This window comes from Syngnathoides biaculeatus, chromosome 16, assembly GCF_019802595.1.
Source record: "Syngnathoides biaculeatus isolate LvHL_M chromosome 16, ASM1980259v1, whole genome shotgun sequence".
In the NCBI taxonomy this organism is placed as follows: domain Eukaryota; kingdom Metazoa; phylum Chordata; class Actinopteri; order Syngnathiformes; family Syngnathidae; genus Syngnathoides; species Syngnathoides biaculeatus.
In genome coordinates, this window is record NC_084655.1 from 881,137 (window position 1) to 905,456 (window position 24,320).

A 24,320-nucleotide genomic window follows, 5' to 3' on the forward strand; every position below is an offset into this window, starting at 1 on the left:
ATGTCAAAAGTCATCAACATCATGAGCCATGTCAAAGGAAATTCAGTTACACCAGGGGTGCTCATTGCGTTGAATCCGAGGCCACAGCGTAAAAAAAAAAAAAAAAAAAAAAAAAAAAAACCCTCCCAAAAAAAAAAACAGACTATCATCCACCTTGTCGCTTGATTCAAGTGTGGCCAGTACCTTGAGCGCACGCACATAAAGGCACATTCTAGATAGCCGGCCTCCTATTTACAACAGTCCTGTGGGTTCCCCTCACCCCCCCAACAATACATCATGATTGCCGACAGGAATGTTCGTTTACAATGTATCGCTAGCTTGTTGCCACGAACGGCGATTATGTTGAACTAAACTTTCAGCATTTTCAAAACGTTGCGGGGATAGACCTTTACTTGACAGGCCAGTGCATTTAACTTCAGATAGTTACATTTTTAAATACCGTTTAATATCATGTTCTACTAAGATCTGTTGAAATTGGAAATTATCATTTCTGAGTTTGAAATTTTAGTTTACTATTTTAGTTATATATTTGCAAATTACATTTTTAATTTAGTTGTTATATTAATCCAGTAAGTTTTTTTTAGGCCATCCCTAATCACACCCGCAACTTAATCTGCGAGCATGACTGAGCACCCCTGTACATTTTTCAAATGTGAGTAACTGTATGTGTGTGTGTGTGTGTGGTGTGTGTGTGTGTGTATATATATATATATATATATATATATATATATAGATATATATATATATATATATATATATATATATATATATATATATATATATATATATATTAATGGGAATGGATTATACTATTAGGATTACGAGATCTACATCTAAGATAGTGAGCAATGTGGTTGAGTGTATCAGTACAACGCGACGTAAAAAGTTCGAGACTTAAACGTTAATAGTAATTACTACAGATCAACTTCTTTAACATGTTTTGCTGTACGGTGTAGAAATTCTAGGATATATTTTAGTGTATATTCTATATCTATGCTATAATATGCATAATGTGAGGAAAAGGACAATTTTAGATGTCTTTTTACTGAATAGTTCACTTAATTTACTTATTAATGTGATTCTGTGCTATTGAGTGATGGGGGGGATGGGGGGCAAAAAAATCTGGACTTGGCCCTTGGGGAACTTCTGCCCAATTTTTTTTTTTGGGCTCAGGACTTAGAAATTTTACTTTCAATTTTTGTCTGAATTTTGTTCACAGATATCGCCAGAATGCACCGCAGCCATCCATTTTTTTTTCAAAAAATTTCCATGGGGGCATCCCCCCAGTTCCCCTAGTACTCACATTTCTATTTTCAAGGATTTTCACAAAAGTCCACTTTCATCTCTAAAACATAATAATACAGTGAATTGCTGATGTACATCGATAGAAGGGGGTTACTGGTTTTATTATGTCAACTTTAAGGGGTATTCTATTTTACGTCAGGACACATTGTCCTTGAAAAAAAAAACAATTTTGTTAATTGCCACATTAAGTTTTAAATTTCGTTTGAAGACAAAAGTACTAGCCTGTTCCTCCTGACACAACTGGTGTAACTGAATCAGATTTGTCAGTTGCTTTGCTTGCACAAACCTTTTCAGATCAGTTTTTTCACACTTTTTCACACTCTCAAAAATGATTCTGATCTGATTCTGACATTTAAGTTTATAGCACCACCAGTGGCACTCAATGTAGTATTCACAATATTAAATTTTTGTCAAATTCACCCAATGTGACAGAGAAAGAAGCGCATCTGCCTGGCGCTCCAGCACCTGTAGATGACACTCACAACCCATTCATTGCCCCATCAGACGTCTCAAATGTCCCCGTGAGTGAGCAGGAGACACCCTGGGCTGAGGGTGTCTGGAAAGGTGGCCACTAAAAAATTTAGGGCAACAATGTCAACCACAGCTGTCCAGTCTTTCCTCTGATATTCTGGCTGGTAATCCACTTTGCGCCGACATGATGAAACAAATATCTTGTCTCCTGTCCCTGCATTCCCATGTCTGCTGTTCTATGTGACAGAAGAGTATCCGCCAGGATGAAGTGCAAAGTTTATAAAACAGTGGTGAGGCCGGCCATTATGTACGGATTAGAGACGGTGGCACTGAAGAAACAACAGGAAGCAGAACTGGAGGTGGCAGAAATGAAGATGCTGAGGTCCTCGCTTGGTGTGAACATGTTAGATAGGATTGATAAATGAGCTCATTAGAGGGGTAGCCAAAATTTGATGTTTTGGAGACAAGGTTAGAGAGAGCAGACTTCGATGGTTTGGACATGTTCAGAGGCGAGACAGTATATTGGGGAAGGGTGCTGAGGATGGAGCTGCCAGGCAAAAGAGTGAGAGGAAGATCAAAGAAAAGGTTGATGGATGTTGTGAGGGAGGACATGAGGACAGTGGGTGTTAGAGAGCAGGATGCACAAGATAGGCTCGGATGGAAAAAGATGATGCGCTGTGGCAAAAATTATTGCGGTTGGTCGGTGAAGTCCGAATCTATAGAGATCGTGCTCGTCACCGTTTGTTTATGACTCCATATTGCCGGTCAAACAAAGCTGCTCGGCAGTGCGAGAGTCACTGAACTGGAACAGATTTTTCACAATGCCCGAAACCTGTTGTGCTTTTGGGTGTCAAAATAGATGAGACAGTGCTTCAAAGTTATCATTCAATAGAATACCAGCTGAAAAGACCAGAAAAGATTGATAGATTTCAGCAATTAAACGGATGGATTGTGCCCAATAAAATACACACGTCTATGTAGCGATCATTTCATTTCAGGTAGGAATTATTCTTCTTAATCTCAAATTATTAAGAAGTATTTATAATGTCAAATTGACTCATTTCAGAACAATGCGTATTAAAAAAAAAAAACTGTCACAGAGAGCTTTACAGAGGAGATGACGCACTGTTCTTTAATTTTTTCCTAATTCGGGCACGGTATCATTTTCTGCTTGTCTAGTCTGTTACCAAGCGGCGGAAAAGTGAAGCAGAGGACGGCGACAGATTGGACGACCAGAAAAGGTTCCTGTGCCCGAATTGGAAATTAACTAACAACAAAAAGCTGTGGAGTTCCGGTAACTTACCTCACATATGATCATGGATATGATAAGTCCACCTAGTGCCATACAGCTGACTTGTAATCTTGCGGATAACTGGAAGTGTTTCAAGCAAAGATTTAATACATACTTGGCAGCAAGGGGAGATGCAGAAGTAACCTGAGAGCGGTTTGCTGGTACAATTTGTACAACGTGGAATTAAAGATTGAATGCTTTGATATATGCCTTGTCTATTTGTTCTACATTATAACAAGACAACAGCAAAAACATTGACTTCGGCATTAAAACTGGATCCTCTATGCCAAGTGTCTCTAATTTTTCCACGTACCTTCACTGATTGTCACCTAAATGTTAAACAGTATTGGACAAAACTCTGGGTGTCGTGCTATCAGACATATTTTCGTTTCGTCTCAACGTAATTAACCTTCAACAATGCTTTGTTTGACCGGCAATATCGCGGCGAAAATAAAAATAATGTGATTTCATGACGTAGGCGCACGATCTCTCTACCTTTGGCCAACTTCATAGCATCTACCAATTTCACTTTTATACTGTACACACCTAATTGTGTTAACTGTTGTTGGTACTGGTTGGGCTAGCGTCTATAGGGTATGTCGTGGCCACACAGCTCCTTACTGGCCCCAGGCCTTTGTGGCATGATTGTCAGACCTTGCCATCAACACCTGTCCTCTCACAAACCCCCTTTGGAACAAGTCCCCATCCCTAAATCGAGAGTGACAGGACTATAACTTTCTGTCACTCATTACATAAACAATTTCATACGATTGCTGCATCATGCTTCTCAGTGATTGTCTTACACAAGAATATTTTGGCAGTTCTTGGTACATCACAAATATGTTTACTCTCTTGCACACATGCTGCTAATTTAAAAAAATTACATTTGTTCAGATATTAATTAATTCATATTATATTCACTTTCAACCAGAGTTGGGCAAATTTGATGCTTGCAAGACCACAAATATTTTATTCCTTTTTGTTTGAACAATACTCAATAGGATTTTTCTCTTTTTTAATACTTGCAGTTTTATGGCTACCTCTCACAACAACAAAATATGATGCAGGACTATGTGCGTACAGGGACATACCAACGGGCTATTTTGCAGAACCACGTCGACTTCAAAGACAAGGTAATGATGCTTTCAATTATTTTCAACGTCATGATTCATTTTCCCTTAAAATACTAAATTCATGGGCCAGAGTTGATTGCAGTGTCAATTAACTTACGAATTAGTTCACAGTGTATATTCCATCCATCCATTTTCTGAGCTGCTTATCCTCACAAGGGTCGTGGGAGTAATTGAGCGAATCCCAGCTGTCATTGAGCAGGAAGCAGGGAACACCATGAACTGGTTTCCAGCCAATCACAGGGCACATGGAGACAGACAACTGTCGGACTCATAATCACAACTAGGGGCAATTTAGAGTGTCCAATTAATGTTGCATATTTTCAGAATGTGGAGTGCCCAGAGAAAACCCACACAGGCACGGGAGAACATGCAAACTCCACACAGGAAGGGCTGGGATTGAACCTGGGTCCTCAGAACTGTGAAGCCAACGCTTTCCATCTGATCCACCATGCCTGGATGGATATTAAATATTACAGGCTGCTACACTAACCTTTGCACTAGTAGCACTGCTGTGACTGGCTTTTTCAGTGACCCGCACAAGAACATGAGCCATGTCAAAGAAAATTCAGGTACACCAAGGATGCTCATTGTGTCGATCCCGAGGCAGTGTGACGGCTTAAAAAAAAAAAATTAAAAAAGGCAGGCTCATCCACCCCGCATTCTCTCAAGACATCGCTTATTTTATGTAGTCTTGACATTAATTTACGTGATTATTTCATCACGTTGATAACTAAACAACCCTGCTCCAAAACAACCACTATTCACCTGGAAACAGGAAATGCAAGTTAACTGTACTGAGCATGTACGAAAGTTAGGCCGAAAGCGCATGTTCAGAGCTGCTGCACGTACTGCGAGCGCAATTACGTCAAAAGTCATCAACATAATGAGCCATGTCAAAGGAAATTCAGTTACACCAGCGGCGCTCATTGCGTCGATCGCGAAGCAGTGTGACTGTGTGCCCCCCCCCCCCCCAAAAGATGTTAGACTATCATCCCCCTCTTCGCTTGATTCAGGTGTGGCCAATACGTTGAGTGCACGCACATAGTCACGTTCTAGCAATCCGGCCTCTTATTCACGGCAGTTCCGCGATGCGTGCTCCCCCATAAACAATATGTCATGATTGCCGACAGGAGTGTTTGTTACAATGTATCGCTAGCTTGTTGCCACTAACGCCGATTATGTTGAACTAAACTTTCAGCATTTTCAAAACATTGCACGTACAGACCGTTGTTTATTCCTTGACAAGCCAGTGCATTTAACTTTTCTTCAGATAGTTTGTCAGATCAAGAATTTTTATTGATGAAAAATTTTGAATACCGTTTTATATCATATTCTAGTAATATCAGTTGACATTGGAAATTATCAATTCTGAGTTTGAAATTAGTTTTTAATTTACAGTTATGTGATATTAATCCAGTAAGTTATTTTAAGGTCTTGAGATTCCATCCCTTATCACACCCGCAACTTTATCTCTGAGCATGACTAACCACACCCGTACATTTTTCAAATGTGAGTGACTGCTCTCAGCAGTCTCTCATATGCAGTGAACATTTCACCCTGGACTCTTTTACTGGTGGACTCATCTCTGAGATGAGTTTTAAATGTTAAAACCTGGATCAGTGCCTACCATACAGCCAGTTCCGACACCTGAACAGTTCGGTGTTGCCAAAGGGACAATACGCAAACTTGGATCAGCTGCTCAACCTGGACATGGTCTGACAAGGTCAGAATCACCCCCATCCCGAGGCCCCCACAGAAAGTACCAAAACTGCAGAGTTTTTGTTAAAAGACAAGGTGCGGAGGTATGTTGATCATCTTTTATTTCCTGAAAACTTCGAACACTGTTGACCTGTTTGAATGAAAGCAGAATATGTCATTCTTGTTGAAAAATATTTTTTATTACAGCAAATCGATTGACCATTTTCAACAAGAAAAACAGAATAATCGATACAAACCGGGAACCCTAACTAAATACTAACCCTCCTTGGGTCCGACTGCAGGCTTGGCACCTTCCACACCAGCTATTTTCTCTGCATTTGAACATGCGTTCTAACTAGCTCAAATTGATAACCTTTAACGCGTTTATAAAGCTCGTATTCCTTACTGTTTTCATGGGACCCTTCAGAATCATGTTCATCGCTTGAATTACCGGGAAATTCATAGTTGTTCTCACATTGGAGTCGAACAGCAGCCATGTTTGTCTCGTCCTGACGTCACATCCTTTCTCAAGTTTTTCCGCTATGTGCTCTGGTATTTGTGGTAAATTCAACAATGTGCGATGAATTTTTGCTGATAATCAAAAACTACGGATGTTTCCTTCAAAACGGATTTTAGATTCTAATTCAGCATAAAAAACTGTATAATATAAGCAAAAGGTGCTTTGAAGACTTTACATACCCTTTAAAGGAATAAGCAGACATGGTAGCCAACCAGTAATATCCTGTGGATTTAACTTTACTGAAGTGATGAGGTCAGTAAGCAGGCTGCCACTGTAACCACATTGAAATCTGCTCCGCTCAAGTAGTCGTGGAATTTTCAAGCTTCATTTAAGGACAAGGTATTCAAGCTTGTGGACAAGGTAATTTATCACACTTTGTGATAGTCCCTGGCTGGCGTAACCTACCGCTCACAGTTTGATCTCTTGTTCCTGATCAAGTTCCTTTCCTAGCCTGTGAAAGATATACAGACGGGAGGGATTTACAAAACCCTAGCACTAGAGCAGTTCTTCACTTCTCTGTCAGTGCCTCAAAGGTATGCTGATGATCAATTGTTCTCCAAAAGGCTGTTTTGGATGATAAAATGGTCTTTTGTCGGACTTTTGATTCTTTGATTTTTAGGTAGGTGTCTATTCACAAGTCAGGTCATATGATGGCTTGGCTATAACAGTGTAATCTTTAATAATTTGGGGGTAATATCATCCAAAGTCAGGAAGGATATGAGTTATCTGTGTTTAGGAATTGGTCAGGATCGAAAGTTTTGGTCTTTTTTTTTTGTCTCTGTCTGTTTAAACATCGTTTTCAGACACTATGTGGCCCAGGTTTTGCACTGATGTCTGAATGAATCGACATTTTATAGGTGATTCCTCGATGACAATTGTGTGGCTGCCTCTGACACTCACTAGAGTCTTGCTGCAAAATCTTACCACTCTGATCTTGCCCTTGCCTTCCTGCCTATGTGACAGTTGCAGGGTTTTCAAAACTGATCGATTTCCATGGGCTCTTGGTTGGAATTTGGATTGTGTAGATATTGTTCATAAAGTGGCTCCAATGTGTTCATGCCAACAAGAGTAATTACTTAGATGTCAGTGTGTGGATCTGGAATCAGCTTTATTGGCCAAGTGTGTAAAAACACACAAGCATTTGTTCTCCGGCACTCGGTACTGCCCTGGTAGACCATTCAGAGCAAAGAACAAAACAGTTACAAGAACATAGAACAAGGGACATTTCGGTTTATAGAAGCTATTCCTGATACAATTCACAGATATGTAAGATGTAAGGTCTTCTTCATTTAGAACATAGGAGATAAGAGTGTGTCAACATCCCACATTGTGTTAAGCTTGTACAGAGTGCCTTTACCCATTCGCGGTTTCCATTATAGACCAGTGCAATGAAATTGTGCAAAGGGAGCAGTTTAAAGTGACGAATCGTGTGATAGTCAATAAAATATATAATACTAATATAATCACTCACATTTGATAAATGTGCAGGTGTGGTCAGTCGCGCCCGCAGATATAAACTTATGGGTGTGGTCCACCAGTCATGCCCGCAAAGTTGTGGGTGTAATTAGGGATGGAATCTCAAGACCTTAAAATAATTTAATGAATTGTTGTTTAAAGAGGTCATTACACATTCAATTTCAAAACTAAGTATTCATGTAATCATTTTATTTCATCATGAAGTATTGTTATAATCTACTGTAATTTAGGGCGGTATCTCTTGTCAATACATTGAAAGTTGGCAGTAGATGATCTACAGTGCGTCCATAAAGTGTCTTTACCGTTTAAAAAAAAATATTAAAAATGCAATTGATTAGATATTTTATTCAGATTGTAATTTAGTATTTATTCAAGTTTTTTTTCCATCACACTGCATTTGCGTGTTTCGGGGATTCTGTTTGTGAAAGAGGAAATTTTGAATGAAGCCCTACAAAATGGCTCCCCCATAAGAGAAGGCGCAATGTGTCTCATGGTTTATTAAAACAAAATCGGTTTGGCAGACTCAGAAAAACTACAGAAGTAAGTATGGAAGAGATCCACCATCACATCCGTTAATTCGTGCATTGAACAAGAAATTTATGGAGACAGGGACAGTGTTAGATAAAGGAAGGAGTGGGCGACCAAGAACATCGAATGAAAACGTCGATTGTGTCAAACAATCCTTTTCTTGTTCTCCTACAAAGTCCATCCGTACTGCTGCCACACAGTTATAGCTCCCGTGTTCAACAGTGCACAAGGTCCTACACAAGAACTTGCGATTGTACGCTTACAAAGTGCTACTCTTACAGGCACTCACCCCAAATGATAAACCAAGATGAAACGAATTTGCAGTTAACATGCTGGAATGAATTTCTAAGGATGAACAGTTTGTTTTAGTGATGAGGTAACCTTTTACGTTTCAGGGAAACTGAACAAACACAATGTGAGAATCTGGGGATCAGAACAACCCCACTTGACTAGAGAAATTGAGCGTAAAAACCCAAAGGCGAATGCCTGGTGTGGCATCACGTGCAATCGAATAATTGGTCCATTTTTCTTTGAGACATCAATTTCTGCACGTTTACCTTGAACTTTTTACTGAATATGTGGCCCCACAACTGAATAATGACCTTCAGCCAACCACAATTTTTCAGCAATATGGTGCACCACCACATTGGGGGCTGCACGTTCGAGGGTTCCTCAATCAAACATTTCCAGACCGGTGGATTGGAAGGGATGGGCCAATTCCTTGGCCCCCACGTTCACCAGATATCACTCCCCTGGACGTCTTTCTATGGGGCTATGTTAAAGATACTGTGTATCAAACAAAGATAAGGGACATTACTGACGTAAGGCAAAGGATTACTGATGCCATTGCCACAATTGAGGAGGCTATGCTACAGCGAATATGGCAAGAAATCAAGTACGGTCTTGATGTGCTTCGTGCAACTCATGGTGCCCATGTAGAAGTGTATTAAAAGACGTTTAAAAAAAACTTGAATAAATGCTGAATACAATACAACAAATCTAAATAAATATCTAATCGATTGCATTTTTAATAAATTTTTGAAATGACAAAGAGACTTTATGGACACCCTGTATATCTTCCTCAAGCATGTGGATGCCCTTCATCCTAGCTAAGACTCTTCTATTACATAGAACACCAGACACCTTCCGCCAGCTGTTCCACCCTGCTCGGATCCATTTCTTCACTTCCTTACCACACTCACCTTTGCTCTGTATTGTTGACCCCAAGTATTTGAATATATCCACCCTCACTATCTCTTCTCCCTGGAGCTTCACTCTTCCCCCTCCGCCCCATCTCATTCATGCATATATTCCGTTTTACTTTGGCTAATCTTCATTCCTCTCCTTTCCAGTACGTGCCTCCATCTTTCTAATTGTTCCTTCACCTTCTCCTTGCTTTCACTGCAGATCACAATCTCTGATCTGTGAACATCATAGTCCAAGGGGATTCCAATCTAACCTCATCTGTCACCCTATCCATTACTACCGCAAACGGGAAGGGGCTCAGCGTGGATCCCTGATGCAGTCCCACCTCCACCTTAAATTCTTCTGACACACCAACGGCACACTTCACCGCTGTTCTGCTGCCCTGATGCAACATATTTCTCAACAAACACCAGACTTTTTTTTTTGTAGCCAGCAATCGCGTTGTTCAGTGGACTTCTAGTTCTAGGAAGGCAGCCACTTCCTTTGGCCGTTTCCACTGGTCCATTACAGTCAGCGGTGGGAGCCGCTGCACAGTTGAGGATGTGCTGCGTGTCGTAAGGGCCCCGTCCACATTTCAAGCAGAGGTTGACGATAGTGTTGTCGACACGAGCCATATAGTCATTGAGCATGCGACCCTCCAAACAATCGCTGCACTTGTTGGTCTTCCAATATGGCGCAAGGGCGAAAATCACCTGATTGTGACGCCATGTCGTAGGCCTCTATATATTAACTTGCAACAATGCTTTGTTTGACTGGCAGGATGGCGATAGAAACAAAAATTATGTGATTGTATAATGTAGGTGCACGAGCTCTATACACAGGCGGTGCTGGGATTTGAACCCTGGTCCTCAAAACTGTGAGGCCAACGTTGTACAGCAGCACCATGCTGCCTCCAGCAAAAATAACAAAAGATGAAAAAAAAAATCCAGTTCAACTCCACGGATTTCCCTTAACGCAGGAACTTAATGAATGTCAGTGCGTTAAATGAAGCAACACTGTATATAGCCATACGTCAGGAGCAAGAACTATTATCAAGTTGTTCTGTATGACTACTTGAACACAATGATGCACTAGCACCCTGACTGCAAGGTCATATCACTTCTACCACAGCAGGGAGTGTCCTGCATTGAACACAATGTTGAATGTGGAAAGTTAGTATAGCTGACTTGACGTGTATGCTATGCTCACGATCTTAACTAGGATTGATTTTTTTTTTTTTTTTTTTTTTTTTTTTTTTATTCATACAAATATGGTATGTAAACATTAATAAAGCTCAAAATCTGTCTGGTGTCATGTTTGGTGGCTCTGTGGTGACATGTAGTGTTTAAAAAAAGACACTGTAGAAATTCCGGTGGGAGCTTGAAAACAGTCCCTTTTCCGATTCCCCCGAGCAAAGTGAAAGTCCATGTTTGCCAAATGCAGAACTAGTTTTTGGTTATACCTGATTGGGAGTGGTAAGATGTTGGCAACACATTGCCAGTTGTATGTACTTTCTTCAAAGACTCAGAAAAAAATAAAAGTTGTTACTGGTAAGGAACATTTTTAACAATTTTAACATTGTGAAATGCTTTTAAAATAATGCAATTTACAATTTAAAGTGTAATTGTTGTGTCCCTAGTGTTGTCTTTTTACAGTTCTTTACATTCCATGGAAGAATATGAGTTCTTGGCCATTTTTTTAAGTATCTGATTTTTAATTTCCCCTCATGGTTAGTGCTTAATCATCAAACAACTGTTAACTCTTTTTAAATCATAATGACAACAGAAACTACACACATGACCCGAGTCAAAAGTTTACATACCCTTGAGATTTTGGCCTGACAGCATGCACACAAGTTAACACAAATGGGTTTGTATGGCTACTAAAGTTAACCATCCACTCCTGTGATGTGTCTGCTTGCAATCAGTGTGTTTAGTAAGGTTCAGTGAGTTTCCGAGGTACTGAAAAAACCATTACACTGACATATCTGGATTCTGAGACATTGGGAAAGCAAAGTAATTGTCGAAAGATCCGTAGGAAAAGGTAATTGAAGAGTATAAAACAGGAAATTGATACGAGAAGATAGCCAAGGAACTGAGATTTCCATTTAGCAGTGTTCAAGTTGTAATTATGAAGCGGAAAATTAGAAGATTCTATTGAGACGAAACCATGATCAGGTCGGCCAATAATTTTTGGTACAATGTCCACAAAAATTGTTTGAGATGCAAACAAACCCACAGATGATTTAAGGTGAAATCCATGACTCTGGGAAACAAAGTATTGCCCATGTTTTAAGATGCACATCAAGTAGGTGGTTGAAGAAAAATGGCATGCGTTGTTGGGTCGCCCAAAAAAAGCCAATCCTGCCAGGGACAATGAAAATAAAATCATGCTTATAATATATAATATATAATATGCCATACAAAACAGAGATAACCAGTGAAACTTCTACTGGAGGCGCCGCTGACGTAGCTTTGAGATGGGGTTTTTTTTTTTTTGGTGCATATATACCAAAATGTTTAAAATGTCAACAGTATAGTATTTATATTTTGCATACTTGAGACAAAAATTACAGCAGTACAAGTGTCTAGTTAAGAAATAAAACCAATATTTTTTTATTGCAATACAGAAAGTGACAAAGCAAAGGCGTGGTCTTCTGCAGATCACAGAGCGCAGAATGTTCCCGACGTACCATTGTGACGTCACCTCTATCCTGGCAATGTGCCTTTCTTCATTGCATCACATTGACCACGTATAGTATCAAGCATTAAAAGCAAAACAAGAGACCAAATATGAGAACTTTATGTACAATCAATCCAATTAATCCAACAGTGATTATGGTGTAACTGAGGTTTTTATCTTTGAGATAAAAATGGCCCTCCTTCTGCTTCAAAATTCCCCTGTAGAAGGACATAACCCCATTAACACAATTGCTAAACTCGACAGCTTTTAATATATTGCTGCACGGTTGTGAGGGCGTAACTCTTTTGAAATTTTTCAAACCAACCTTTGCTTGCCGAACAGCATTGTCCTAGAGGGGGTGAATCCCTCATTGCTGCTTGAGGTTTGTCAGCACTTTCCTCAGTCTCTTCGTCATTGTTGTGAGTCTAATGGAAGTTGCTGGGGTGGGGCTTCGATAATGCGCAGTCAATCATCTCTCAAAATAAATCCACACATTCTCATTGGTTGATGTCGCGCCAGGGACCAATCAGTCAACTTGTATCAATGTGACTTCACGTAATACAGCATTGTATGCCGATTAGTGTTTTTTTTGGGGGGAGTAATTGAGATTTAAAAAAAAAAAAAAAACGTTATGCACTAAAGCCGCAATAAGTGAAGCACGAAGTAGAGAGGGATTTACTGTACATTGTTCCTCCTGTGAAACATGGAGGTCAATTGCTGATGTTTTAGGGATATGTGACCTACAAAAGCATGGAAAACTTTGAAAACATTGATGGGAAGATGAATGCAGCATGTTATCAAAAAAATACTTTAGGAAAAGTTGCACTCATCAGCCCGGGATCTGCACATGGGATGTACTTGAATATTCCAACATGGTAATGATGCAAAACACAAGGCCAAGTCAACCTGGCATTGGGTCCGGCAGAATAATGGGAAGGTTTTACAGGGTTCTATCTCAGTGTCCAGACCTCAGTATCATTGAGCTAATCTAGGGAGAGCTCAAGCCTGCAGTTCATTCAGGACAGCCCAAGAATGATCAAGAACTGAAGAAATTTTGCCAAGAACAGGCGACTTTAACATCATAGAAAATAAAGAGCTTCATACACATCTACCATTAAATAAAGACTCCAAGCTGTCATTGATGTTAAAAGTGGGAATACACCATTAAAAATTGGGGTATTTCAACTTTTGATCAGGGTCATTTGTGTAGTTTGTCATTTAAAAAAATGTTAAGTTATTTGACAATAATTGGCTTCACAAAAACACTGTGGAATGTTTTCCTTTTGTCATTCATATTCCCATAATAATGGACACTAAACCTGTGAACATAACAATATAGTCAGTGTACACAATTTTTCATCATACAGCTGTGCTATGTTAATGCCTTGCATTCTTTCTCCAGATTGTGCTAGATGTAGGCTGTGGTTCTGGGATCCTGTCTTTCTTTGCGGCCCAGGCCGGAGCAAAGAAGGTCTATGCTGTGGAAGCAAGCACAATGGCTCAGCATGCTGAGGTACAAACTCAAACAAAACAAGATATGTGATTTTGTTAAACTAGTAAGTTATTTCTTGTATCCACTAAATATTTATGGTTCAAACAGCAGTCTCCGAAGCACTGCCCTCTCATTATAGACCTGTCCCAAGAAATACTATTTTGACTTATTGTTCACTTATGCCCTTCTTGTATTAGTCAGCATACAGTACTCACTGCTGAAGGGAATTAGTCAGCATATATGACTCGCAACTGTGGTACGTTCTCGTTCTCTCTCTCTCTCTCTCTCTCTCTCTCTCTCTCTCTCTCTCTCTCTGTCTGTCTGTCTGTCTGTCTGTCTCTGTCTGTCTCTGTCTCTGTCTGTCTCTGTCTGTCTCTGTCTCTGTCTCTGTCTGTCTCTGTCTCTGTCTCTGTCTCTCTCTCTGTCTGTCTGTCTCTGTCTGTCTCTGTCTCTGTCTCTCTCTCTCTGTCTCTCTCTCTGTCTGTCTGTCTCTGTCTCTCTCTCTCTGTCTCTCTCTCTGTCTGTCTGTCTCTGTCTCTCTCTCTGTCCGTCTGTCTCTCTCTGTCTCTCTCTCTGTCCGTCTGTCTCTCTCTGTCTCTCTCCCTCACAGCTGATGAAATAAAATCCACAGTTGTGGCAGACATAACTGGAATCAGACAAAATTAATAATATATACCGTAATTTCTCATGTGAATGCGTCCTAAAGTATAATGCGCACCCCCAAAATTGACCTAAAAAAATCACAAAAACTCCTCCACCAATGTACATTGCGCACCATCAATTTGCTGATATCCATATGCTCGAAATATTAGGAATGATCTGTTTTTCTATTTCGCTAGGTTTGCACTATTATTGTGTGTGCGGTAATATATATCTCGGAAAAGGCCACAGGACACGCTTGAAAAGTGTCATCACTCCTGCCAACTGGGCAACCTTGAAGCAGCGTGACTGTTCAAAACAACAAGAGCTCCAACTATGTAGAAACGGGCGCAATGGGCACATTAAAAAAAAAATTTAAAAAATGGAAGGACCCACACAATTAAAATGCTTGCTTTTTTTAATGTGCCTATTACGCTTGTTTCTACGTAATTTGAGCGCTTGTTGTTTTGATAGCAAGCTGACGCTACAGAAGAGGTGCTATGAATTGGAGCTGAGCAGAGGGCAAAAGGCTGCGGTGTTAGCATTGTGGAGTGTCGCCTCAAAGCCCTAACAACAAACGGAAACAAGACTCTTAGGATTAAAAAAATGTTTCCTCACAAACGCCATGGATGGCACAGAAGATTACATGCTGTGGAGCAAGACAGGATCACTGTTCATGATTCAATGCAGGAGGCACCGGAACTGGACCGAGTGATCAATGTTCCACAGCGATGCACCAAAGGTAGCTACTATGGATCTTTTTCACATTGGCGATAAATCAGATGCTTCTTTTGAAGGCTTTGCCGAGGATTTGTGATGTAGTGGATAAACTGCATTATGTACAAATATTTCATGCAAAAAAATGTTTCTCCACAAGGTTGGTTCAACAGCGACTGCGTGTTATCAACCGTATGACTAAAATCTTATGTCATCATTGAACATTTATTATTAGTTGTTTGAAGGATTCTGTTCTGACAATAAGGACCAGGACAAGAGTGTCCTGTGGCCTGTCTTGAGATATACCGCTACATCAGCACATGCACAAAGATTATTATTATTAATGATTGTTGTACAGGCAATTTTTTGAAAAACAATAAAGGTACAAAATAGAAGAACAAACTTAGCAAAATAGAAATGCAGATAATTTCCAATATTTTGTCAATATGGATAGCAGCAAATTGGTGATGCAGATTGTACAATGGTCGAAGGGTTTTCCTGATTTTTTTTTTGTTTTTTAGGTCAACTTTGGGGGTATTCATTATACTTCAGGACACATTATACACAAGAAATTGTGGTATACCTAAATATGCTCGCTATTGACTTCGAAAATATTTTTGGAAAAATTTACGCATTGTACACGAGAAATTACGGTAATTGACTGAAGTGACATTTTATGAGCCATGATTTATTGAACCTCTTTGGAAGGAGCTGAAACATGCAATCTGAAAACACTGTTCAAAACTAAGACAACCAGAGTGCTTTGCTCATGGAGAGAAAATACCGACAGAAAGGTGCAGAAGTTTAATTGAAAGTTAAATTATTTGCTTGCCGTGATTGCCTCAAAAAGTTAGCAATTAGTTCAGGGCTGTTTCATGCATTTTTGTTTTAATTATGTTGAACCACAATTCTGAGGCAGTCTGGTGTGGTAGTCTGTTAAATTTATTTTCTTTATCACTTTAGTCAGATTCTGATTTTTGTGACCACTGTGGGTATTTCTTTCATGAACACAGCGGTACCAACTCTTTCTTACGCGTGTATCAAAGTAAGTAGGTACAGTCCCACTAAAAAGTATTCTCACACCTTCATATTTTACACATTTTGGTTTTACGTTAAAAGGCAGAAAATTGCTTTGTTTTATTTTTAAAAATCTACATAAAATATCCCATAATGACATTTTGCAAATGCATATTTTCAAACAATCCAACAGGTGTAAATTCAATTGACAGGGTTCTCACGCGGCCCTAAATGTCCCTAAAAACCCCTAAATTTTTGACGGTGCATTTAGGGGCTCCTAAAAGTCCTTAAAGTCCGCGAAAACCAGTCAAGCCCCTAAAAAAGCCTTAAATTAAAAAAAAAATCAAAGAGAGGACCTCTACCGCCAAAATTCTCCCTAAAAACTAAATCTTTTATTTAAAAAAAAAAATAAATAAATAAATAGCGATCCGTCTGGCGTCCAAATCAGCCGGAAATTGTCAACGGAAGTCACCGTGTTGACAACTAGTCACCATCTTGTCGATATTCCATTGTTTGTTTCCGTGAGTAGGCATTTCACTTCATCTTCGTTACGACGTAGCGTAGTTCTTTCATCGATCCAACTTGTATCATGGGGAAGTGCATTTTTCAAGAAGCTTGGGTTGAAAGTAGGGAGTTTGGGAGCTGGGTTCGTCGAGATCCAAAAGATCGGCACATGTTTTACTGCCATCTGTGCAAGCAGAGTTACCAGCTTGAAAAGATGCGCGTCAAAGCGCTGGAGTCACACCGGAAAAACAGGAGACACGCTGATTTGGTGAAGACTCTCTCATCTTCCGTTGGTATGAATCTGTTTCTAAAATATCAAGATAGTGAAGCATCAACTTCAGGCAGTGGTACTAGCAGTGCATGCGCACTCGGGATTGCAAAAAAACCGCTTACTTTCATAACCGGTTTTAAATGAACAGCTGTAGCAAAAAAACAGTAACGTAGTGGTGTTTACATAATTCACCCGCGGGACCTCGAGTTGGGATGCGGCGTTCCGCACAGACTGTTCTTGTTGTTGCTCTTCCGGAATGACGAGTTCACAGAATTCCTTCCCCCCGTTATGCGAGTTGTGTTTTGATGTTTGCCAATAAAACAAGTTTACTCCCATACTTTGGAGCGTTTCCTCTATGCCATGTTTGATGTTTCTTTGATTAACTGAATGTTCTTTTGAGTCCAACTTTACTCTAACACGAAACTTGAAAAAAGTGGAAATGATGTTGAAAAAATAGTGCAATGTGGAGTACTGGAACCGGAAGAAATGATTGGAAATTTTAACCGATTTCGAAAGTCCGATTACGGTTTCGGTTTAAAAAAAAATAAAAATAAAAAAAAAAAAACCCCGAAAACCGGCTATAACCGGTTATTTTTAGCCGGTTACGATCCCTAATGCGCACCTACAGTTGTCCAGCCAGAAGTCAGGCTTTATGAACGTAGTTCAATACATGAACACGGACTCGTTAAAGGCAGAGATCGTGTGGACTTTAAAAGTTATCTTTAGCCATTACAGTTACAAATCTTGTGAAAATAATTCAAAAGTGTTTGCAGTCATGTTCCCAGACAGTGACATTGCTAAAATCTACCACTGTGGTGAAAGTAAGACGTCGTACCTGGCTACATTTGGCATCGCTGCCCACTTTTCATCTCTACTGCCTAAAAGCCAAAAAAGCCAGAATAGAGACTGACATATCAACGCTTATTGAGAAGGCTGACAGGCTGTGTGAGGAGGCAGAAGAAAAGAGGAATCTGAGGTTTATCACCAAGGCCAATGCACTCAGAGGCAAAGCAATGGACAAGAGAGCCACTTTGGCACCTCTGCAGCAACAAATAGAGGAGGCACTGGGTAGTCTCTAGGAGCTAGATTAGGGGTGCTGAAACAGACATCGGTAGAAGACATTTGTGTATATAGTTGCAATTGTACTTAGAATCTGTTTTTCTGTATACTGTTATGTGAAGACGTTGACAATGGTCATATCAATGAGAATACCACAAGGGGCGACAGGTGATCACTGTCACAGGTACTGAGCTACTGGAACATTTGATGAACCAAGAACAGTTGATGGCACCATTGGGTGAATCTTTTTTCCGTACTCTTGATTTCCCACGATGGCCCTAAATTTTTTGTGTCGGCCCTAAATTTTTTCCGTGTCAGCCCTAAATTTTTCGTCTCAGCCCCTAAGAATGGCCCTAAAAAGCCCTTACATTTTTTTGGTAAGACCGAGTATGAACCCTGATTGAACATAATTTGGAATGGCACCTGTCCATAAGGTCTCATAGATGGCCATGTATATCAGAGCAGAAACTAAGCAATGAAGTCTAAGGGATTGTCTACAGACCTCTGAGACTACATTGTGTCAAGTAACAAATTTGAGGAAGGATACAAAAAAAATGTCATCAGCATTGAAAGCAGTGTGTTGTTGATTATTCGGAAATGGAAGACATTTGGAACTGCCAGGACCCTTCCAAAAGCTGGATGCCCGACCAAGCTGAATAACCAGTTCAGAAGGGTCTTTGTCAGAGAGGTGAACAGGAACCTTATGGTCATTAAGGTGGAGCTCCTCTGTTCTCTTGATAGGATGGATGGATGGATAGATAGGAAAACCATCCAGAAGGTCCACGATTGTTAACACTCTACCCATCAGGTCTTTCTTGTTGAGTGCCCGGACGAAAGCCACTTCTTCCTAAAAGCCATATAATAGCATGCTTGAAGTTTGCCAATAAGCACCTTCAGGATTCTCACACTTGCAGAAACGAAATTGTCTGGTTTGGTGAAACCTAAATACAACTTTTTGTCCTTTATGGCTCTCTTGAATGAACTGGAGTCTTGGAGATCTTCCCAGAGTGGCTCAATGATATTGAAGTCAAGAAATTCAAATGGCCCCTCCAGAACCTTCCCTTCACCTTGGACTCTTTAGTAGTCATGGATGAGGCTATTTATTTTGTCTGATGGTAAAGTTCCCCATTCTTTTTGGGGTGTCCTGAATGAACTGTACGCTTGAGATCACCCCAGAGTTGCTTCTACCTCCGCTCTTGTAGGTCACTCTATGTTCCTGCCTCTTCTGGGGAAAAAAAGTGTTCATTTCCTGAAGGCTGTACTTACCCATCATTTTTTCATCGCCCCAGTTTCCTTCACCAACATGTCCATTACAATCTGCACCAATCACAACTCGCTATCTAGGATGCTCAGAACTACTTCATCTAGTTCCTTCCAGAATTTATCTTTCACATCTAGGTCACAGCCTCATCACTCGATCTGATACTCTTTTCACCCCCAAGACATTCTTAACCAGCTCTTCCTTTAAAATAACCCCTACTCCATTTCTCTTCCCATCTACTCTTTGGGAAAATAATTTAAACCCTGCTCCTAAACCTCTAGCCTTACTACCTTTCCACCTGCTCTCTTGTATGCACAATATATCAGCCTTTCTCCTAATCATCATGTCAAACAACTCCCGAGTTTTTCCTGTGATAGTCCCACCATTCAAAGTCCCTACACTCGGTTGTACTCTCTCACTCTGTGCATTCCTCTTCTTCTGCCAACAAATCTGGTTTCCTCCTCTTCTTTGTCTTCGACCCACAGTAGCCACCAACGCCCTGGGGGCGGCCATTGTCAAAGGAAGACTCTCCCCAAAATTCATATGTACAATAAACCCTGCAATGTAAAGTAATATTATTATTCCATATATTTTGGACATTACTTGAAAATTAAAATTGAAAATAACGAACATATTTGAAATCCAAGAAAAATCTGGATATGTGCGAGCTTTCAGAGCCAAACGCAGAAGAAAAATCTTTGACTCCACCCCTGACGTCTCCGGTGCTTAGCATTACAGACCATTTGTTCTAGCTAAGCAAAGATGCCGACTTGTTCTGCACCAAAACTGAGAAAACGCACCCGAATTTCTTCTTGACAGGATACAGCTGTGGCTGTCACAGTTGAGGTTCGTTCACCAGCAGGGGAAATTTTTCACGCATCGAATAATTAATGCTTATGAGTTGCTGAGTTATAGCCTCTCGTGTTAATACTGTATAAGCAAAAACATACGTTATGAGGGTGCCGCTGCTGTTCAATCCCAGACTTCCTTGTGTGGAGTTGGCATGTTCTCCCCACGTCTGCGTGTGTGTGTAAACTTGCCTTCTACCCGTTGACAGCTGGGATAAGCTCCAGCATTCCTGCGACTATCTTGGAGCTAAGAAAATGGATGGATGGATATATACGTGGAACCACACAACACTTCCTGGTTAGTATTTAAGGCATTGCGCGCATGCAACCCCCATCCCACCCGCTGGTTGTTCGCGCGAGGCTGACTGCTTGAAAAGAACAATTTGGGGGGGAAAAAAAGTCTGGCCACGCTTGCTGTACAATCTCTATATCGAAACAAACTCCTCAGAAAAGCAACAAACAAATCTCCGCGTTCCATATAATAGGACCATTATTGTTCGTCGTTGGTGCCACACACCCTCATTAACACCCTCATCTACTAACTTTTAATGTGTGCTCCCATTCCTAATAGTCTCGACAAAATCTTACTTTAATCTGGGCCACGACCCGTCCAGTATGGGATTCTTTGGATCAGGTGTCGGGAACCTTTCAGGCTAAGAGCCACAAACTGCAAATATTTTAAAATGTTATTCCGAAAGAGTCATAGAAAATTTTTAAAGCTAAATACAAGTGTATTCATGCATTTTTTTGTAAGACCAATACTTTAAGAGTACAATAAGTCTCTAGATTAATCGAAATAACATTGTTGCTAATCAATCATGAAAAAAGTACTTACCATTAATGCGGCTTCTTTGTTGATGGCTTCGTCGTCTGTTTCATATGTCAAATTAAATCTCATGCAGCTGTTGAGATTTCCATCCGTAATTCGTGAATGTAGGTTGGTTTTAACTTTTTTTTTTTTTTATAATGTGAAAAAGACTTCATATGCATACGTAGAACAAAACATTGTCAGTACAGCAATACTCACATGCCGCAGTGTATGGTATGTGATAGGAAGTGCGTTCCAAGTATTCACAGACGGTCTGTAGATTGAATTTTTTTCATCTGTCCCCATTTATGTGCGCTCGCCAACAATGCTTTCCGAGAGAGCAATGTCTTTATGTAAAAAAAAAAAAAAAAATTCTGGTGGTGGTATAAACCACATTGATAGGTTGCGTAAGGACTGTACGATTTGTAATTATGAGTGTACCACTTTAAGAGCGCAGGGGGGGGGGTGCAAGGTAAACTAGGAAGAAGAGTGTGTGGCTGTGCAGCAGGTCGTTTTTAGTTATGTGTGTTGCCAAAAAAGACTCCAGGCTGCCTTTTTTTTTTTTTTTTTTTTTTTTTTTTTTTGAGAGGGGGGTCACGCGATCAACCAGAACTGCCTCGTGGTCGACTGGTCAATTGCGATGGACACTTTGAGCACCCTACTCTATACAGTATGTCGTCATGACTGCTCTGTGAGCCATACACAACCACCAAAAGAGTCAGGTATGGCTCACGAACCATAGATTCCTGACCCCTGCTTTAGATGAACACTCATATAGAGCTCATGCACGTGACCTCAACATTTTCACGGCGCTATATTGCCGGTCAAACAGAGCTGTTCGACATTGTGGGAGACATTGAACCGGAGCATAATATTCACAATGCCCGAGACTTGTGCTATTGATTGTCACAATAGATGAGACTTCTTCAAAGAGATCATTCTATAGAATACCATCTGAAAAGACCAGAAAAGATTGATGGGTTTCGGCAATTAAACGTGATGGATGTTGCCCAACCAAATACAATCGCCTGTGTAGCAATCACTTCATTTCAGGTAGGAATTATTCTTCTCAATCTCAAATAAATATTTTATGATGCCAGTTTGACTCATTTGAGAACATGGCCGCAATACGCTTCCGTGTACGGAGGAGATGACTCCCTGTCCTAATTTTTTTTCCCCAATCATAGTTAATGAATGAGAGTTTGTGTAAAACCATGGGTCATTTATGTCAATATTGGTATTTGTATTGAAAAAATTAAGTGTATAGAGATCGTGCATGTGATGAATGGTGCCCAACGAAATACACATGCCTGTGTAACGATCATTTCAGGGAGGATTTATTCTTCTCAATCTCAAATTATCAAAAAGTATAACACCAAGTTCACTCATTTGAGAACAATGCATATTTAAAAAAAAAAAAAGAACAGTCTGTTTATGGAGGTAAGCGTGTGGCAGCAATACGCTTATGCATATTTAAAAAAAAAAAAGAACAGTCTGTTTATGGAGGTAAGCGTGTGGCAGCAATACGCTTACGTGTACGGAGGCTAAAATTTTTTCCAGTCATAGTGAATGAATGAGAGTTTGTGTAAAACCATGGGTCATTTATTTATATGCTGGTTTTTGTATTGAAAAAGTGTGAGTGGGTACATCATATGTGGGATTGATTGGGAATAAATCCAGCAACAAGGTATTTGTATACGTCCAGACTTTTATACACTTTTAAACTCTGTGTAAATCTTGACTTACTCACCAGATACATGTGTATATCCAGTTGTCCAAGACAAGCGGAAGCGAATTAACAGTCCAATGTCTTATCGGCGAAAACATCGACTTCAGCATTAAATATGGGTCCTCTATGCCAAGTTTGTCTAATTTTTCCACGTACCTTCGTTTATTATCACCTTCTAAATGTTTAACAGTATCGGACAAAACTCTGGGAATCGTACTATAAGACATATTTTTGTTTCGTCTCAACGGACTTAGCATTGAACAATGCCTTGTTTGACCGGTAATAAGGCCAGTCACGTGATTTCGGTGACATAAGTGCACGAGCTCTATTTGTTTGGCACAGTTTTACGCCGGATGCCCTTCCTGATGCAACCCTCTGCATGTAGCTGGTCTGGGTACCGGCCTACAGATTGCACTGGCTTGTGTTCCCATGGGGTTTTATTCTGGCGACTCGACCATGCATATAATTTTTCTTCAAGTGCCTCCTTATTGTACATCTTAACGTCCACACCATTTTTTAAGAGTCCTGTATTTCAACTTAAGTGATCTGTAGGTTTTTCTTTGTATCTTTAACATTTTTCCTTAGCTTTGTGCCAGAAAGTTTCATTGGTCGAACTGAGCCTAGTTTGATCTCAAAAGAATCTTCTAATTTTCTGCTACTTAGTTTGAACACTGCTGATTGGAATTTTAAATTCCTGGATATCATTTCACATCTGTTTCCTGTTCCATACAGTTCAATTACATTTCCCTCCAAATCTTTTGACAATTCTTTTGCTTTACCCATGAAAAAGAATCCAGAGATATCAATGCAATTGTTTGTCATTACCCAATGATTTCACTGAACCTTTATAAACAAACTGATTACAAGCAGAGAGATCACAGGTGTTGATAGTTAACTTTAAGAGCCATTCTAACCCATTTATGTTAATTTTTGTGCATGCTATCAGGTCAAATTCTCAAGGGTAGTTGTAATTATGATTTAAAAAGTGTAAACAGGTGTTTAGGATCACCTAAACACTAACCATTCGTGAAAACAATTACACTTTGGATTTTGGATTATATTCAGTTTTTCTTTTTTAATTTTCAGTTATTCTTCCCACGAAAATTGTTCATTTACCAACAGTAACTTTCCAGAAGGTTCACTGTTTTTAGGAATGCTTAGGGAATTTTTGACCATTCTTCCAGAATGACATTTCTCAGGCCATTAAGTGATACTGTATAAGAAGGCCTAGTTCTCAGTCAGCACTTTAATTCATCCCATATCATCGGGATTCTACAGACCAGTCAAATTTCATCAACGGCAAACTGTCAATCTCATCATCAAAGATTTTATGTATTTTGCTTTGTGCACAGTCATGTTGGAACAGTAAGAGGCCATTCACAAACTGTTTCCACAAAGTTGAAAGCAAAGAATTTTTCAGGAGCTCTTGCCATGCTGAATCTGAGGGAGTGTCTAGAACTGAGGAACCACTGCTTTGGACAATCCCATGTTCCCACCTTTGTGGGAACTACAGTATTTTTCAATTTTTAACATGGCTTTGTACCAATGCACAAAGCAAGGTCCATAAAGACACGTATGAGTTTGGTGTGGATTAACTTAAATGGCCTACACAGAGTCCTCAACCTGAGAGAGTGCCTCTGAGATGAATTGCAGCAGAGACTAAGAACTAGATCTTCTTGTCCAACA

The 24,320-nt window shown here is 40.0% G+C and overlaps 1 protein-coding gene across 3 annotated transcripts in view; it reads left to right on the top strand.

The window, feature by feature from the left end:
- The window catches only part of carm1 (coactivator-associated arginine methyltransferase 1), a 170,636-nt gene that overhangs the window by 31,324 nt on the left and 114,992 nt on the right, over nt 1-24,320 (top strand). For all 3 annotated transcript variants that reach the window (XM_061845172.1, XM_061845173.1, XM_061845174.1), the window contains exons 4-5: nt 4,096-4,200; nt 13,692-13,802. In XM_061845172.1, the coding sequence (XP_061701156.1) occupies nt 4,096-4,200; nt 13,692-13,802 (216 nt within the window). The remainder of the gene's footprint in view (nt 1-4,095; nt 4,201-13,691; nt 13,803-24,320) is intronic.